Below are 18,628 nucleotides of genomic sequence, written 5' to 3'. Positions count from 1 at the left end.
GTTCTGATTTTGTTATGATGCAATTTCTTCACGGTGTTGGAAGGCTCGTTGGAAACTGACAGATGACCAAATTTGCACCTGGACGTTTAATAGAACAAGAACAGGCATCACGTGTTATAGGCTACCAGAACATGTAGCAGGCACCTACGATCGTAAAGGGTAGATGTTCTCTGTCAATATGAGATTATTTGGAATGCCCCCCTCCCTCTTCTTTTTTGCTATAGCGCAGTCTATGGGTTGCACTCAGTGAAAACAAAACCACGTGGTTGTATTTGTGCATTGAAGATGTCCCACAACTATTTTGTTGTATGCTGAGTAAGTGTTCCTACATACTTCCAGCTGGATCATAGAAAAACGACCAGATGGTGCCATTTTTTAATTGACTCCATGCATTTGTTTTCACTCATGAAAGTTATGAAATAGTATATATTATTTTACTCAAATGCAGAGATTAAGATAATTGTTTGTTAAAACTGAATGATAATAAATACCGAAACTAGTTTGCTTACTCTCTTCGTGGTCATGAGATCTTAAGAAACGTGGCTATCCGAACCGAAGTTGGTAAAAAGAGAGGCACGACAAAAGGCATTGCTGTGATTGGCGGATACATTTCAACAGACGCCCCCTTCATTGCCAATCAACAAGTACACCAAACAAGGCGTACTGAGATGGGATTGGACAAAGGTTTGTCGCTTTAACGCATGTGAACTGACCGGCAGGAGTGCATCCTTTTCATTTTACGAAAGATCGTCGTCGCTGTTATTCAACCTCGTCGTCTTTTCCGAAATCATTAACAACAGGTGAGATGCGTTCTTGTTTTCAGGTTAACGGATGCCTTTTGTAAAATTGTTTTATGTTTTGTTTCATGGCGCAATTTAGCATCCGTACATAAATTCCACACATGGATCTTGCTAGCGCCAACGTTTTTGGTTGAGCTACACATTTAAGGACATTAAGAATCCTGATATGTTTGGCGACAATTATTCTGACATGACGTGATTAATAATTTATCTGTATCTGAAATTATTCACACGATCGACACTGGAGAATAGGCTAGGTCGTTCGGGGTGGCGAGAACTAACATGATGAAATAGCTTTCACGTCACGCCTGAGCATCACCAGCAAAGCATCCTGTGCGGATGGGAAATGTGACTATTGCATCATCTGACTGCAGCACCTACAATATGGTTTAGTAGTTTATTCGGGTTAACAAACATAATGCTGAAGATATGGTTGACAGCGAAATGATGCAAATGGTTAACTCAAATGTATAGTTCATTTGCAATGGTAACCTTGGTGTCAATGTAACGTTAACATTAAAATTGCTGTTTGATGCTGCTATATAATATGTGAGAGGAGCGAACATTGATGACTGAGGTGCAGTTACGTTAGATCCTCTGTTGAAAGCATAATGTAACGTAACGTTAACTGGTTGTTACAGCTGTCCCGTTAAGTGGGTCGCAGTTAAAGGATTTTCACCTATTAGCAAGTAGGCTACTGCTCAGATTATCCTAGCTAATAGTGAACAACACCAATTCAAATTCTTTACCAAGGCTTAACAAATCAAGAGCATGTCATTGTAGTGGCCTACTCCCCCCAAATACCAAATATCAGAGCCATATCAAGGGGGCAGAAACAGCTGTGTTCTTTTGTTTGTGATGAGAATGTAAATGCCCCCAATGGAAAGGCAATATTTTAGTCAAAGCCTTATTTTGCATTTTCTTATGGCTTATATTACATAATATATTACTGACTAAGGAATGGTTCTCTACATTCTAGCATACCTGTCAACATACCTGTCGGGGGGGTTATACCGAATCTGTGTTTGTTTCATACACGTGTTCCAAAACTGCATTTCGGTCGTTGCTTTTACCTTACCATTACCTTACCATCACCTTACGCATGCCAGTTATGTATCCACCAGCTGCCTGCCTGCAGCCTACTATCAAAACTCCAAAGCTGCTTGCTGTCAGATTTGGTTCCGAGGGCTCAAGTTCAGTGTATCAACAACACTCAATAACAGTTTATGTGATGTGTTAATCAATTAAATTCCCAACAATTTCACAACAGCTAGTTCTGGAGTAGCCTAGGCCATTCAACTAGCCCGCTTGCTTACGACGAGACTCGGGCTGCGCAGTCGGCACCCGCTTCCTTGTTTGGGTTTTGGGTTGCCAGGTTTTAGCTTATGACAAAACGGTTGAAATTGAAACTAAGTGATCGTGTATGTGTAGGGTGTATTTCATACACAATCTGGCAACCTCAATGGATCAATGATTTTAAAATGAAGTTTGATGGCCATGCAAATTACGGGAATTTTCTGGGAGAAATAACACGGGAGGGTGCTGGGAGATGACCTTGAAAAACGGGAGAAACCCGGGAAAAACGGGAGTGTTGACAGGTATGCACTCTAGTGTTGTTGATGTTTTTGGTTTGGAATGTGTTGATTGGCCAAACAGATCTAGCAGTTAATTTTGTATGCTACTCTAGAATGATAAAACAATTATGCCACAGCTTGCATGTTATGCAATTCCATATTATGTAGGTTTTAGGTGATTTGAGACACCTAGGACATAATTCTGACTTGATACTCAAAAATGCAATGGGAAGACAAACAATTGTAGCAGCTCTGAGAAATATGATATATCTTGTGTTTTGAACAGTCTGTGTTTGCCTTGTGACTGTATAGATTGAGATTAGATTAGGCTAATTGATTTGAGTCCATGATGTAAAGTGCCTTAAAGCGCTGAAAAAGATGAATGAATTTAGCACAGCATGGAACTAAACAGCAGTGTTTCTTCTGAATGGCAATAAAGCACGCTTAACAGATGTTTCGTTTAAATGTGTCCAGAACTGTTATTCTTTTTCTACCAAATTAATGACCAACCATTCATCATAGACTTTCCTCACTCTAATTAATTAGGCTGGTTACAATTATCTGTTATGAGTAAGCCACACTAACTCGGACAGTGTTACTGGACTCAATTGTTTGCAGATGTAAGTCAGCACCACCATAAGACCGCTTTTGAACACATGAGCACATGGAACTCTCACCAGTCGTGTGTGTGCGCACAAGTGTGTGTGTCATACTCAGGTTTCAAAAAGGTTCATCTGAATGTGAAGGGCCAGTTTAAAAATAGCAGTTGTAGTAAAAGGTAATGCTTTGGTGAAGTTAATTCTTCGGCATGCACTCTCATTTTCATTGCTAGCAGTTTTCTTTAGATTGGATAGCGGTTCTGTCATGCATTTTAGCTAGGCCTGTGAAATTATTGGTTAAGCTTGCATAGATTGAAGAAGGAACACATTTTAATAACAGCTTTAGTTTTTGGCCTGAAGCCCTATACTTTCAAGACTGGTAATGTTTTCAAGAGAATTCCAGTTCTTCTGTCTGGTTGTAGCCTAACTCAAAATGGTGTTTAGTGTCCTTCGGGTGGTTGTTGTGTTGGTGTGTGTGTGTTTATGGGGGGATGGGGGGGTGTTAAACGAGGGTGTGTATGCAGGGTGTGCGTGGTCGGGTGTGGAGCTTTGATGGACGAATTCAGAACTGGAATTTTGGCAGCGAAGCGGTGTCTTGGCACTCGGTCTCGCAGCCTGTCCGGATTTGTCACCTTTACGTAACAGCACGAGTGATACCCACTCACTATGTTCAAGCAAAAGTTTACAGTAACTTCTCCAGCTGTTGAAGCCAGCTGGAGTGCTTCTCTTGCATATTACTTCTGTGAAGAGGTTGTTCCTGTTTTCTCTGAATAGAACAACCACGTGTTTCTGTGGCTTCTTCTAAAGAAACTTCTAAAGAAAAATCTCTTGTTGTCTTTGCTTTCAGCATTTGCAATTCAGAATGTAATGTTTTCCTCGATGCCTTGGTCTTCTAAACAGGTGAGCCATGCCATCCGTACCCTCCAGTACAGACAATGGTGGCCTGACCCAAATCTGCCCGCATGCTGCCAAGATGATGCTCCTCGGTGGTGACGTCAAAGCCAATGGGGAGGCCATCTTAAACGGTGACGCCAAACTGAAGATGGCCGCCATGACCGGAGAGAACGGTCGTCACGTGTCCAATGGACATACAAATGGAGAAGGCAATGGCATGGCCCAGGTGCATGCGGAGCTGGGCGCTGAGGACGAGAATGGAGAGGAGGGACCAATGGAAAGGAAGTGGATCAGGCCGGACCTGCCCAGCAGATGCTCCTGGAGACTTGGAGGCCCCAACCTAGGCAACCCTCACCACCACGTGGAAAGGTACTGGGCAGTAACTGTGTGGTGTACAGCTTAACATGCTTAAACATGAATATGCAGAAAAGATGTACTCACCGAGAATGGTGTGCTTCACTCACTAAGCCCAACCACACAAACAGTTTGTTTTGCGTTGGTTCTGCAAGTCATTCTCTCTGTTTTTCCTGTCTGAGCGCTTGCAACACTTCTTTAAGGAAGTATCAAATCACAGTGACTCAGCTGTTTTTAAGCTTCCAGTTTGCCAGGCCAGTGCCCATCAATGCTGGTTGGCTTTAGAAATTCAGTGACCGTTGCATAAGATTAAAAATATCACCCAGACTTTGAAAGGCTTTATCGCCAGAAAACCTTTAATTTAGGTTCATATAATTGCGCAACCATTAATTGGTTTGGCTGGTGCTAGAGTTAAGCCATTAGGGCTATTTCATATAACTTCCAACGGAGTTCTTGGCCAAAAAGTTAAATGGCTTCAAAATTTAAGAGTAGAAGAGGAGATATTGTGACTGACTGTTTGTTTTTTGTCTCCTCCATGGTTATTTCAGGGCAAAGCCTCCCAGCATTCTGCCAAACATCTTGACGAGAATTGGAGACACCCCTCTTGTCCGTATCAATAAGATCCCTAAGGCCTTTGGTCTGAAGTGTGAGCTCTGTAAGTATGGTTGTATTCAGATTTTGTTTTGAGATATTATGTTGCAGAAATATGTTTGAAATATTTCTGCAACATAATGAATAATGAATGAATATATTTGAAATATTCCCCAGATGTATGTTTAGTATGTTTGTGTAGGGATTATTTGTTTGTTTTTTGCATCTCATTTCAACCTCATAAACTGAGTTTATTACGTTTTCAAGTTTTGAGCTTCTGTACAAATGTGCCACATTCCATGTTGTTGACGTATCCTAAGTTCCTAAGCAGATACCCATGAATGGAACTTGACCACCATGAGCGTCCATAGATAATAAAAAAAACAAAAAAACATTTGTCCTCTTTCCACATACCAGATGTACAGTACTGTGACTTTCCTAAAAAATGGCAGATAAGAATGTTCCTTTCCCAGCACTTCTCAACGAAACTCCTACCAGCATCCTGCCATAAAACCAGCCTTAGTAGTCCCCCCAGGGCACAGTGGAGTTAACGAGCGTGCCTACTCTCCAGGAAGAAGAATGTCTGGTGTGTGAGCGTAGCCTGGGCTGGCCTGTCCCTGGAGCATGGACGCTCCATATGCTATTGTTAGAAGGGCCCAGATAGATGCTGTTCCTGTCATACTGACCCTGGATCTGGACCTGAATTTCCCCTCGGGGATCAATAAAGTATCTATCTATCTATCTATCTATCTATCTATCGATCTCTGAGCATAGGAAAGGCATAGATGTATAAGTCTGCACTCTGCAGGAAGTTAGCGTTCGTGTTCAGAGGTGTGTGTGTGCATGTGCGTTGTGGGATGTGAGCAGGCGTGTTGGGGGTGTGTGAGGCGTGGGTCAGATTTCAGCCTCTCAGCTGTGTGCTCTGTGGAAAGCAACAGGTGTTCCTGATCTCTCTCTCTCTGTGTGTGTGTGTGTGTGTGTGTGTGTGTGTGTGATTTCTAGTTAAGAGAATGTTTTATCTGTAGGCCTATTTACTCATGATCTTTTTTTATCATGATCGATTTTTTTTATTAGTTTTGCAGCGTTAGCAGATTTCATTGCCAGAGGACATTTCGTTCTTGTTATTGGAGCCATTTATTTAGCCTATCTGTCTAAAGTGTTAAATTGTAATAGTTCCCACTTGAAGTCATTAGAAGGCCTTGTTATAAAGGGGTGTTATGAAGGAGTTATCAGTACACTGTTGAACTTCCATTGCTACTGCCAGGCTATCTCTGTCTGTTCCCATATCGTTACTAGGATAGGAAAGTTGCCATACCTGATATTTGCATAACAGCCAAGCCCTTGGCTAACTCACTCTCCTCTCATTTCCTACCATGAGTGATGTCACTGTGCCAGCTCACGTGTTCCCTCACGAGTCACTCAGACTGTGCACAGGCGGGCCTCCATGTCCCTTTATTTCCATCTCACATGGCCATCTTATCACGTCCGTTTGAGGTTGAAAAAAGACTTGGCCGGGGCCTGAGCACCTGTTTGGGTATGCTGGGCCCTGTCATAAGGGGTTAAGTGTCGGAGTCCTCAGGGTGGTTGGTGGAAGAGTTGGGGGGTGGGGTGGGGTGGGGTTTGGGTTGAGGATCAAAGTGTCCAGAAGAGGTCTAAAAAGCTCTCCTAGAAAGCTTTCCCAAAAAGCTCTCTTGTGGAGTTTCACCAAGGTATTGCATTGGATATGTTACCCCCAGATCTCGTTGAGGTAAGAGGAGGAATGTTTTTAGAAACAGTTGTTTGTTTGTGTGAATGTGTCTGGAGTCAATGTAGGAGATTGCTTTTAATAATAAGAGGCTTGGAGGAGGCTGTAGAACAAGCAAGTGCAAAATCAGTAAAACCCTAAGGAGCCTTGTTAAGGAGAGAGAGAGAGAGAGAGAGAGAGATAGTTCAATATCTATGAAAGGAACAAAACTTTGAGGATGAATTGAATTCTGAAAGTGGAAGCAAAGCTCCATGTTCAATTCAATAATAAGCAGTAGCAAAGAGTACAGGTACTTTGGAATACATGAAGAAACATTTTCTTTCCTGTGTTTAATAACTATTTGCATTTCTAATGTTTAATAATCTGTTACCGGTAGCTTCCTGTTGTGTAAATTAAGTTCTCACTTACAGGTTGAAGTTCTTGAAGTACACAAATCCATCTCTTACAACTATTACGAATAACTACACACTGCAGTTTCAACTAGACAAGAGTCGGCTTGTCTGTGTACATAGAGCAAAGGCTCTTCTGGGGGGGGAGGACGGTTAGTGTTTATAGACAAATGAATCAACTGTTGCAGCCACAGCACATTTGGATATATAGGTGAGCGGGTTCACTGCTCCTCTGGTTGAACCACTCTCACCAGCTCTAGGCTAAACCAAATAAGCCCACTTTTTGTGCTGGCTAAGGCCTAATGTGTAGTCAAAGCCCTAGTTGATTGAAACGGTTTAACAAAGCTCAAAATCAGTGGTGGGGGTTTGAGATTTCTGGAGTTTTCATACGAGCTGGATTGTTGTCTTTGGCAAATCTGATCTTCACTGGATTTCGCTGCTTTACAATTGTGTGCCAACTGGTCTTTGTGTGGGAATTTTAGAGGGAGAGACAGAGTTCACCGACCTTTCTGTGACCCTTTGAGAATTACATCAAAGAACAAAGGAATCCACAATCCCCTATTGTCCTGATCCGTTAAACTTCCCAGAGTCTTCATACGTACAAAATTCGGAGGTCCTATGGACGTCCTACAGTCGTATGGTGTTCATTTGGATATTTTGTTCATGTATAGACGCTTTAAATCTGTTCCTAGAGGGTTGTCGGTTGAAACGTTCAGAACCAACGCAGATCCTTTGAAATGAAAATTAATCAGACTTTAGCGTAATGCTCTACAAAATGTGAATTTTAAAGCAACACCAAAGAACTTTTCCTCTGTCAAACGCACTATTTGTTTATCCAGCACCGGCTTTGCAAATAACAATGTCCACAGACAAGGTAGAATATGTTGCAAATTTTTATGAAAGTGTATGCAAAGATGCAAGTCAAATTTGTAGTTTCTTAATTCCATGCACTTGTTTGTTATGTTTATGCAGTTCAAAAAACGGGGAACCACTAAAGAAACATTATTTTAAGGTGCAACTAACTGAAAACACCATCTGGGTCAATGGTGTTTTTTTGTGCCAATGACTTAGATCACTTGTTTGTTTGTTTATGCAGTTCAAAGGGGCCAATAAAGAGATCTGAAAAACATCATCTGGGCTTTGATCTATTTCATTAGGCTTTTCATTAGGCTTGTACACACTGGGAATTACTGCTGGCAAGCCTTTTTTGAAGGCCACTTCCTCAGAAAACACCTCTATCATGCAGTGGTGTATCAGTACCTGATAAGGAGTACACACACAGGCTACCATTTGAGTTGGCCAATCTCACTCAACCTTGTTTTTTTTTTTTTCTTTCTTTCTTTTCTTTCTCTCATCCACAGTGGCAAAATGCGAGTACTTCAACGCCGGCGGCAGTGTAAAGGACCGCATCAGCCTGCGCATGGTGGAGGATGCGGAGAGGGAAGGGATCCTCAAACCTGGAGACACCATCATCGAGCCCACCTCCGGCAACACAGGTATGACTTTTGACCTGCCTCTCCCAGAAGAGGCACTAACTTGCTCACGCTACCCCCAGGAAGATCTGCTCTCCAGTTAAAACTTTCATTCTCCCCCTCACCTAATCCATCTAAGGCATCTGATCTGAGAGCAGTTAATCAGGCGCCAGCGGGACCCGCAGGCGAGCACTGTAATATTTATGTACGGTTGCACCCAAAGTCCTGCTTATCCAGGAAGATGGGTTGGTGAAGGATTAAGCAGAAATTAGTTTTCTCTCGTATGTCCCCCATGTTGAACCAAGTGCTCAACCCTTTGCATGCCCTTTAGTGCTCTTGTCCAAGACCTAACATGACAGAATCCTGCAATGCAATTATTAACAAGTAGGGAAAGTATGTGACCTTCAATTTCGTGTAAGACAGTGAGATGCATGGTGTGTGTGTGTGTGTGTGTGTGTGTGTGTGTCTGGTTAGTGACCCTGGAGCCAATTCTCTCTCTGGTCCTCCTCTCTGCAGGCATAGGTCTGGCTCTGGCTGCTGCCGTGAAGGGCTACCGCTGCATCATCGTCATGCCGGAGAAGATGAGCATGGAGAAGGTTGTGTGTGTGTGTGTGTGTGAGTGTGAGTGTGAGAAGGTTAATCCTTTTAAGATTGTTAGCAGTAAGTACATCTAATTGAGGGGCGTCCATGTGTGTGTGTGTGTAGGTGGACGTACTGCGTGCCCTGGGTGCCGAGATCGTCCGAACACCCACCGCCGCTCGTTTCGACTCCCCGGAGTCTCACGTGGGTGTGGCCTGGCGGCTGAAGAACGAGATCCCCAATGCCCACATCCTGGACCAGTACCGTAACCCCAGCAACCCCCTGGCCCACTACGACACCACCGCTGAGGAGATCCTGGAGCAGTGTGACGGTGAGGCCTCTGTTGTTTTCTTATCCAAACAAGTGGGAGGCAGCCCACAACTACATTACACAACATAGGATTACACAACATAGCAATTTCTGTACATTGTTATTATGTTTTTTCTCTGGTCCAAGTATGATTCACAAGCAGTTTCTTACCACTGTGTAGATTTGCATGGCAGCTGTATAGTTCTTTTGTTGTTGTTGTTGTTATTGTTGTTGTTGTTGTTGTTTTTGGGGCAATTAATAAAAAAGTGAATGGCTTCAGTTCTGACTATTCCTCATGTTGTCCTCTACAGGAAAGGTGGACATGCTGGTGGCAGGAGCTGGCACCGGTGGCACCATCACTGGCATTGCCCGCAAGCTGAAGGAGAGATGCCCCAACATCAAGGTGAAGCACCACACTACACCGCTATCTCGCGTTTCCTGGTCAAAGATCAAGTGAATTGCCCTAATGTTGGTCACCTAGTGTGAATTTAATGTGTCGTACATAGCCTACTACAGAGGTCCGAAAGGCAGGAAATCTCCCACATTAGGGCATGGATGGATGGATGGATGGATGGATGGATGGATGGATGGATGGATGGATAGATAGATGGATGGATGGATGTGCCCAGGGGATAATCGACTTTTACACATCACTCCATGTTCACAGCGAAGAATGTGGGCACGACAACATATATAACATGTAACACATGACCGCACATATGACGTGACATATTCCCAATGTCATGACTGCTCAGATCATTTTTAAACTGAACTGAATGATGGGCATTTACATATTTGACTGCTTTCTCCCGGACTCTTAGTAATGTTTCTTAAAGTATATATTATATATATATACTCTTATACTCTTTTGATCCCGTGAGGGAAATTCTCGTAATACTATTATGTGTCTTGTACCATTTCACCAAGTCAAATTCCTTGTCTTTTCTTTTTCGTGTTGAAAAAAAAAAACTTGGCAATAAAATGATTCTGATGTTTCTGTGTCCCCCTGTCTGTGTCAGATTATTGGTGTGGACCCCGAGGGCTCCATCTTGGCAGAACCGGAGGAACTGAACGTCACAGATAAGACCCAGTACGAAGTGGAGGGCATTGGCTACGACTTCATCCCAACTGTGTTGGACCGATCGGTAAGTGTGTCCTAGTCTGTCAATCTCTCAACAGGCCCAGTTCTACTGTTCTCCCTATGGGCACATTCAAATGGACACTTCCACCGTCCTCTTTTGTGTGTCCCTTATTCAGGTGATCGATGGCTGGTACAAATCGAATGACGATGAGTCTTTCGCTATGTCGCGCATGCTCATCCGAGATGAAGGACTCTTGTGTGGTACGCTAACTTCCCACCTCTCACCCTTGCACCACTTCCCCTCGCACTTCACACACTCCTCAAGAGCTAATGACTCATTACTCAAGCAATAACCTCTCCCTTCCTCCCTCCCTCCTTCCTTCCATCCCTCTCTCCCTCCCTCCCCTTCTCTCGGTGCTTTCCTGCGTGTAGGGGGCAGTTCTGGGACGGCCATGGCTGCTGCTGTGAATGTGGCCAAGGAGCTGAAGGAGGGTCAGCGCTGTGTGGTCATTCTACCCGACTCCATTCGCAATTACATGTAAATGCACATCAGTGCTCTATCTTCTTAGAGTTTGGGCCATGTCCCTGATGGATGTATGTACAGTTGCCTAGAAGTTGCACAGTAAACATGGAATCACTAGGCTAACTCCACTGTATTTAATATTACAGTATACTGTATATATTATTATATAATATAGCAATTGCTCACTCAATATTGAGATAACCGTTAACTGCTACGTGCAGTGATTCACGTTCACTTTTAAAAACACTCTAGGAAAGTTTGTAGGAAAGGATGACATTACATGAAAGGGCAATGAGAAAATGTACCCTTAAAGTTGTAGATGGTTCTGTGGTAAGATGATCGCCTGCTGGGTCTATTTTGTGCTGCCTTCATTTTATGGCCTTAGCAAACCATAACAGTGTACTGCTGCCACCTAGTGGCCAGTGGTGTTCCATTACACTTGCATTCCACTGCTAAGTGTTTCAACAATGGCTATTTTTGTTTCACAATACTGCGGTTAAAATGTATTTGTTCTTAAGCAGTGAACTATTCTGAAACTTTGTGGCATCATGCAATGTTCTGGTCTGAGGGCTTTGGATGCAAGTGCCCAGCAGAATGCCAAGCACATACAGTTCTCTCTCCTAACTGCCTCTCCCTCCATAGGTCCAAATTCCTGAGTGATAAGTGGATGTGTGACAAGGGCTTCCTGAGATATGAAGACCTGATGGTGAAGAAACCTTGGTAAGTCAAGCTTGCACTAAAAGCGTTATAGCCTGCCAGTGATTGCCACCCCACTATTTACAGTGTTTATTTTGTTATCATGCCCCAAATCTTCTTTTTAGAATGTGTCATTGTGTTCGTCATCTTGAGAGTAAAAGTTATAATACAAATTTTTTTTTTTCATTTTATTACTCTCTACGGCTGAGAATAATCAAATAATTGTCACTAAGGTAAAGTTAGGCTTTCTCATTTTTCCGGCCATTGCATTCAGAGCAACTGAAGACAGTTATGGCCAAATTCAAACGTCAGGTTGTCAGGGGAAACGGACGCTGATTCCCTCATTACCACAAGATTTACGATTGTTTCTCTTTCAGTTTAAGTTCTGTGCATCTTACATGTGACCTTTTGAGAAGTTATGTGGGTCACAGACACACAAATGATCAGATCCATTAGTCATGCCAGTGCCTCATTTGCCCCCCTACGCTTGAGGAAACACGATAAGCTATGAAACAGAATAGCTATGTTGCCTTAAACAGGATTGAGTCATCCTGCTCATCATTTTCATTGTCTCTATTCTCCTCTCTCTCTCTAGGTGGTGGAACCTGACACTGCAGGTGCTACGCCTGTCCGCTCCTCTGACTGTCCTGCCCACCGTCACCTGTCAGAAGACCATCAAGATCCTGAAGGAGAAGGCCTTCGACCAGGCCCCAGTGGTGGACGAGACTGGGTGAGAGTTCTACCTGTGGCGATACAAGTCATTTTCTGCAGCTGGTTGCACCAGTAGAATGTAAAGTCGATCGTAAGTTTAGGTGTAAGAAACAGCAATGAAATGTGTGGTGCTGATAGGTAGATGTTTGGTATTTGTACTGGTCCATACGATTTCCAGTGAATACAAGATTCAAACACAGTTCAAGTGAGTTAAATGTGTAATCGGTCGTGTAACTCTTCTCGACTTATACTTTGTTAAATTTAATTTCCCACCATTTAAATGAGAAAACCATGTTAACAAATTGGACAAGAATGACCTTACACCTATGGAGAGAGAGGTGTAAAATTTAAGTCATAACTTAGTGTTGCGTTGAAACTATTTTGGGTAGTGCAACCCGTTATATTTTAGTAGTTCGTAAACTCGGTTGTGCCACGTTGCTATGGAACTTACATTCAACTGGTGCAACCGGCTGCTGTGTATGTAGCCACATTGTTTATCAACTGCCGAACAGTAATACAAATTAAAAAAACAAAGCCATGTATTATCGGCACCCATCTGTTAACTACAGGGGCCAATATCCCAATGAATCAGAATCAGATTAGTGCTCTAATCATAAGGAAGAATGAAAAAAAAGAAATGCATTCCCATGTATTGCCCACCCCTGTGTATTAAGCTCATAGCTGGAGGAATCTTGCAAAATCAGTGTATAAACCTCGGTTAATAGGTGGGAAATTATGGGTACAACCATTAGATCACTCACTTCAAGTAGCCTTCTCTCCCTCTCACTTTGCCTTCACCTTATCTTCCTCTCATTCTCTCTGCCTCCTCGTGTCTAGTGAGAATATTTAAATTCAGGCCTTTCATTTGCCTCTAACTAATTTCCCTGTAACCGTCTCTCTCTGTCCACAGGGTGATTCAGGGCATGGTCACTCTGGGGAACATGCTCTCCTCTGTGCTGGCTGGGAAGGTCAAGCCATCGGATCCTGTGAGCAAGGTTCTGTACAAGCAGTTTAAACAGGTGAGGATCTCTCTGAGTGAGATAAAGCAAAGTCCTTTTAGGCAAGTCCCTCCACTCGGCGGCCATTTGACAACGCTTTTTGGGCACTCGTTGGGCATCCATTTCGGCAGAAATGCGCGTGCGCAAGGCTTCACGACACCAATCTTGCTCCAGCGGCGAGATCACAACACACCATATGATTAGCTCAATGTATTCACCACACACAACATGATTGGCTCAATGTATTCACATGTCGACTTTTTGCCGAGGAAGGGGTGGGATATGTGTAGACAACGGCCATATTGGCGTGACAAACTAGCCCCATGCATTTCTATGGAGTATTTTTTTGAGTGCTGTGTCCACATTAGAAAGTCTCTGGATAAAGCCAGAGAGGTGCACAGGCAGGCATATGCTGGACATGCACAATGTACCAAAAGCACTTATTTTAACACGAGAGCAGCCATGTCTTGATATACGGTTATTACTTGCTATTTACTTTTACTTACTTACTATCACTATTACTATGGTTACTGTAAAAAAAATGAAAATGGAGATTTTTTTTTTTTTAAGATTTTGTCTTTGTTAGTAGTGGTCAAACTACTAGTAAGATGATGTTGTGCTAGCACTAAAAAGCTATTCATTTAATGTTAATCAGTTGGTTTCCCTCAGGATCTAACCCTCTCTCTTCTCTCAGGTGCGGCTGACTGATAACCTGGGCAAACTCTCTCGTATCCTGGAGACTGATCACTTCGCCCTGGTGGTGCACGAACAGATCCAATGTGAGTCTTTTCCTTTCCAAACATTCTTAACCACTCTTAAACTACTAATATACAAGGCAACTTTTTGAGCTGTGTTGCTGGACAGTGTTCCTCACTACTGTTTGTTTGAGTACATTCCTATTGATAATTGCCATCGTTTCTTATGGAGTAATCTAATCATCAGTTGACAAATGATCAGGATCATCCAATCAGAACACATGGAACCGATTATGTGGCTGCCTAACAACATTGCTCAAAAAAGTTGCCCCATTTGTCATCACTTTTACACCATGTCCTAACAGGATGGGATGCGAGCAAACATTAGCGATAAAATCCGTCTTATTACATTGTTTTCAATTGGAGTGTCCTGACTGTACAGTATCAACGTGAGCAGCGCGATGCAACACAACGCTTTGAGAACTTTTGTCGGACGCCCCATTTCTAATTTCTTTCTGTTGCTCGCGTTGCTCTCTTGCTATTTTAAATGAGAAATATGCCCTAATGCAATAGAAGGGCATATTTAATGGATTCAGTGTAGACAGACATACAAGAGAGTTGCTCGCCCGGATCCTATTAGGACATGGTGTTAGTAGTCACTATCACAGAATAAAAATGGGTCATGGAATCCAGAATTCTCTCTCAACATTCTGTTATTTTGATTCCTTTTGAGAGTTCCACTGAGGCCTCTGGACAGTGCCCTGTTCAGGAGTCACTTTGATCCATAAGCTTGTGCATGTGCTTTCCCTTGTGTCTATAGCCGTGTCTGCAGCCAGCAGCTCTAGTCCAGTGAGTCCGTCCACCGAGCCCTGCATGGCAAATGGGCAGTGTTCAGAGGGTGCGTGCGTCCCCACAGAGCTCCTTAAACAGAGCATTCATCCATATACTTCTGATCTCCTTAGGGTTTTAACACTAGCCCTCACACCTTGCAAATCAATTAAACTGCCACTAGCTAATTGTTCCTGTCTCTATCTGAAATTTGAATGTGTTTGCAGTTGAGGATAGTCTTTAAACTTTGTTAGGTGAATCAACTTTCGTTTCGTTTGTTGGTTTCCGATAGCCATCAAGCTTTGTTTAGCTTCCTGAAGGACATACAATTTTTTTTTTTGTTATTTGTTTTGTTTCTGTGGGCCATTTGTGCATCTTATGACTGGCATGTTTGCCATGTTCTTGCAAAGTCCACAGGTTTAGGCCCATGTCAACGCTTGCAGACCTTTTTTTTTTATCTGTCTGGGTTACTTCAGGAACTTAGGATGACCGGATAAGGGTGTTTGGGGATAGACACCCCAAGGACGTGTCATGGTCTGGTCAAGGGCACAGGGCGATATGGTCTGATTGGGCTCCAAACAAGTTTTCTGTTTGCTTTTCAGATTTGCAAGCTGGCAGATTGTTCTCCAATGTAGCTTGTTTTGCTGATGATGTATTTAGCCTACCTGTTTCTGAGAGCCTGGTCTTCAATCTCAGACATATATAAACAACATGACTTTTTAAATCTGAAATTGAATATTTACATATAATATTTATATTCCAATAACAATTTTAAATACTGCTCGAAATGAATTCCTGTGAATCTTAATTGGCACAGAGAATACACTGCTTCTTTCTTGCTTTCTCTCTACTCCTTTTCTTTTTATGTTATTTTTTGTTGTGTTTTTCCTTCTGTCTTTTCTCACTGTTGGTCTGGGGCCTGTACTACGATGCGGGGTTACTGGCTTATCTGGGTAACTTCGAGAGTAACTTGATCACGTCTGGTGTAACTTCCCGATTACTACTCATTACTTACCCGTACTACGAAAGGTGGATAGGTTTTAACCGAGGTATGCTGCCATGGCAACTTACGCTGCATCTCAAACCTGCTCCGAGCAGGTTATGTTCTTGGTTAACCGGAGATTTCGGTTAACCACACCCTTTATAAGTACCACCCCTCCACTAACAATTTCTCCCGAGACATTGTCGGCGTACCTGGATGATCCATACAACATTGGAGCGCAAATCGTGAGGGGCTCTCTTCGCAGGGCGAGGGGTTTTAGAGACCACCAGATATATATACGTGTGTGTGTGTGTGTGTGTGTGTGTGTGTGTGTATATATATATATAAAAGATTTTTTTTGTCGTAGAGTGAGTTTTAATTCCTCGTACCTGGTCACAATAATTGTGCTTTCCTCTTCCGTAAAATAAGGTGATCGCGTCATCATTGAAAGTGGTGACTTGCGCTGCAACCGGCCCCTTTTATGTGAACGTGCACAAACTCCAATTAGGTTAACCCCGGTTCAACAAATCAACTATTTAATCAGCGTCATAGTACCGATTAACACCACTTAAGATAACCAGGTTTTGTCAACCCCGGTTTAACAAAGTAACCCTGGGTTATATCTGGGTAGGTTAAGCTCCCTTCGTAGTACAGGCCCCTGGTCTGTATTATTATTATTATTATTATTATTATTATTATTATTATTATTATTATTATTATCATTGTCATTCATACGTTAAACATCTCACCTGTCGTCTCGCTCCTCTTCTCGTCTCTCTCTCTGTGCTGCAGACATGACGGATGGCTCGCCAACGCTCAAGCAGATGGTGTTCGGGGTCGTGACGGCCATCGACCTTCTCAACTACGTGACCACGCGGGAGCGGAGGGAGCGGTCCCTGTCTGAGTGCTCCATGACCAGCAATGACGAGCAGTGACCACATGTATGGACTACTTCTGATGTTCTGCATTTGACTAATCAGACCTTTTCTGCATTTCCTCTCTTGGTACATGTCATAAATTCTTGCACTATGACAAGTTCTTTCCATCAAGCTTGGGAAGAAATCAGTCGGTACTACCAAAAAATTACTGTATTACTGTTTAGTCGAGAATGTATAGAAATATATATGATTTATCTGTTTATTTTGCCTTGCGTCATAATAAGGGTTCTTTGGCCAGCAAAATCTAGCAATCTCCTTTTGTTGTTGTCCATAACGTCAGCATTTTATTCTTTCATGAGTACTACATTGAAAACAGAATGCACAGTAGATTTAGTGAACCAAAGCCTAGCACCAGAGCAAGCGCACACATTATAATCCCATTGGAAAGTGTATATATTTGATACTTTTGAGACACTTGTCTTTTTGTCTTGGGACTTCCAAATATCTATCATATTGTTTATGAGGCCATGCGAAAATGTCATAGCTCATACTTCATTTCATGATCAATGGTGTTATACTGAAAGAAAAAAAGCCCTACACTTAATTTCCGACTGGCATTCATTCAGGGGTATGCTGCCACCTGGTGACAGAAAAAGGTAGCACAGTTATTGGTCAAATGTGATTGACAGGGTTGAAGAATTGGCTCACAAAGTCCTCTAAACGCAAGTACTAAGGTGTGTTTGGCAGACACCAAACAGCTCCCAACCAAGGTGACTTGTGTTGGTTAATTTTTCTTGTATTGAGACAAGATCTTTTAAAAAAAAAATGTTTTAGTTTTGATGGGTGTATTTAAAGAGAGTACTTGAGGTTAGGTTTATACAGACAGATCTTTTATAGAGATCTCCATGTATGGAACAGGGTTGGTTTTTTTTTTTTTTTTTTTTGGGGGGGGGTTATTTTCTTACGCTTACAATGTATGGTATTGACTACATGTAAAATGAATAAATGTATCTGAAATTAGATTAAATGTGTCATTTCTTGAATTCTAGAGGGTTAAAATACAGAGTGATTGAGATTTAAAGAAATTAAAAATGAAAATCATATGCTTGTTTTTCTTCAGTTATTCTTTTTGTGTTTTTCCCCCATCTGTTTTGCTTTGTAGTTGATGCTTATGTGTACAAACCAATGTAAGTACCTTAGTTTTGTGTTTTTTGTTTACCAATGTCTCATGTCTTTTGTAATTGCATAAGTTTGCTTCAAATAAAGATTTTCTCTTCTGATGCGACCTTCAGATTAATGTATTTTTTAGGGCTGTCAAAATAACTTATTTCGATTAATTAATTTGAGAAAAAATAACTGATTAAAAAAAAATATTGCAGATTAATCGATTCCGTATGACCTTTGACCCTGAGCCGTTGTAGTCAGTAACCATTAGACTGTAAAATGAAGGAGAGAGAAGAAAATGTGCTGACTAGATCATTGCTTGGAACATTTACTTTTAAACAACGGCCTGATGGTGCTGATAAAAATAAAGTGTTGATTAAAATAAAGTCCTCTGCAATGTCTGCAGCAAGGAATTTGCATATCACCGGAGTTCATCAACTCTAAAGTCACACATCAATGCAAAGAAATAGTGTTTTGACATTGAGGGGAGTGTTAATTTATTTTTATTGTGTCCCCTAGGTTATATCTGTGGCCTGAAATACCTTGTATGTGAAAAACAACTTCTTGCCGAAGCACTTTTGAATTTATTTTCTCAGCATATTTGGTCATATCATAGATTATTATTATTAAAATAATAATAAAAGAGTTTTTGAACTTTAATGTCACTAATGTTGATTATTCAATGATTTATTTGAATTTAAAAATGTAAAATACTTTCACAGAAACAATTGTATATGCGATTAATTTAGATTAATTAATCACAGAGT

General features: G+C 41.9%; 1 protein-coding gene across 1 annotated transcript; it reads left to right on the top strand.

The window, feature by feature from the left end:
• Positions 1-669: 669 nt before the first annotated feature.
• Positions 670-17,982, top strand: LOC125292499 (cystathionine beta-synthase-like protein). The gene is made up of 15 exons (XM_048239833.1): positions 670-800; positions 3,874-4,236; positions 4,770-4,876; positions 8,307-8,441; positions 8,934-9,013; positions 9,123-9,327; positions 9,617-9,708; positions 10,325-10,450; positions 10,563-10,647; positions 10,819-10,924; positions 11,552-11,629; positions 12,201-12,335; positions 13,227-13,335; positions 14,009-14,093; positions 16,612-17,982. The coding sequence occupies exons 2-15, from the start codon at positions 3,881-3,883 to the stop codon at positions 16,752-16,754; spliced, it is 1,842 nt and encodes a 613-aa protein (XP_048095790.1). The 5' UTR covers positions 670-800; positions 3,874-3,880; the 3' UTR covers positions 16,755-17,982.
• The last annotated feature ends 646 nt before the right edge of the window (positions 17,983-18,628 follow it).

Source organism: Alosa alosa, chromosome 3 (assembly GCF_017589495.1).
Source record: "Alosa alosa isolate M-15738 ecotype Scorff River chromosome 3, AALO_Geno_1.1, whole genome shotgun sequence".
Taxonomy (NCBI): Eukaryota; Metazoa; Chordata; class Actinopteri; order Clupeiformes; family Clupeidae; genus Alosa; species Alosa alosa.
The sequence above is the reverse complement of the archived record's forward strand: the minus strand, read 5'-3'. Positions and strand labels throughout refer to the sequence as shown.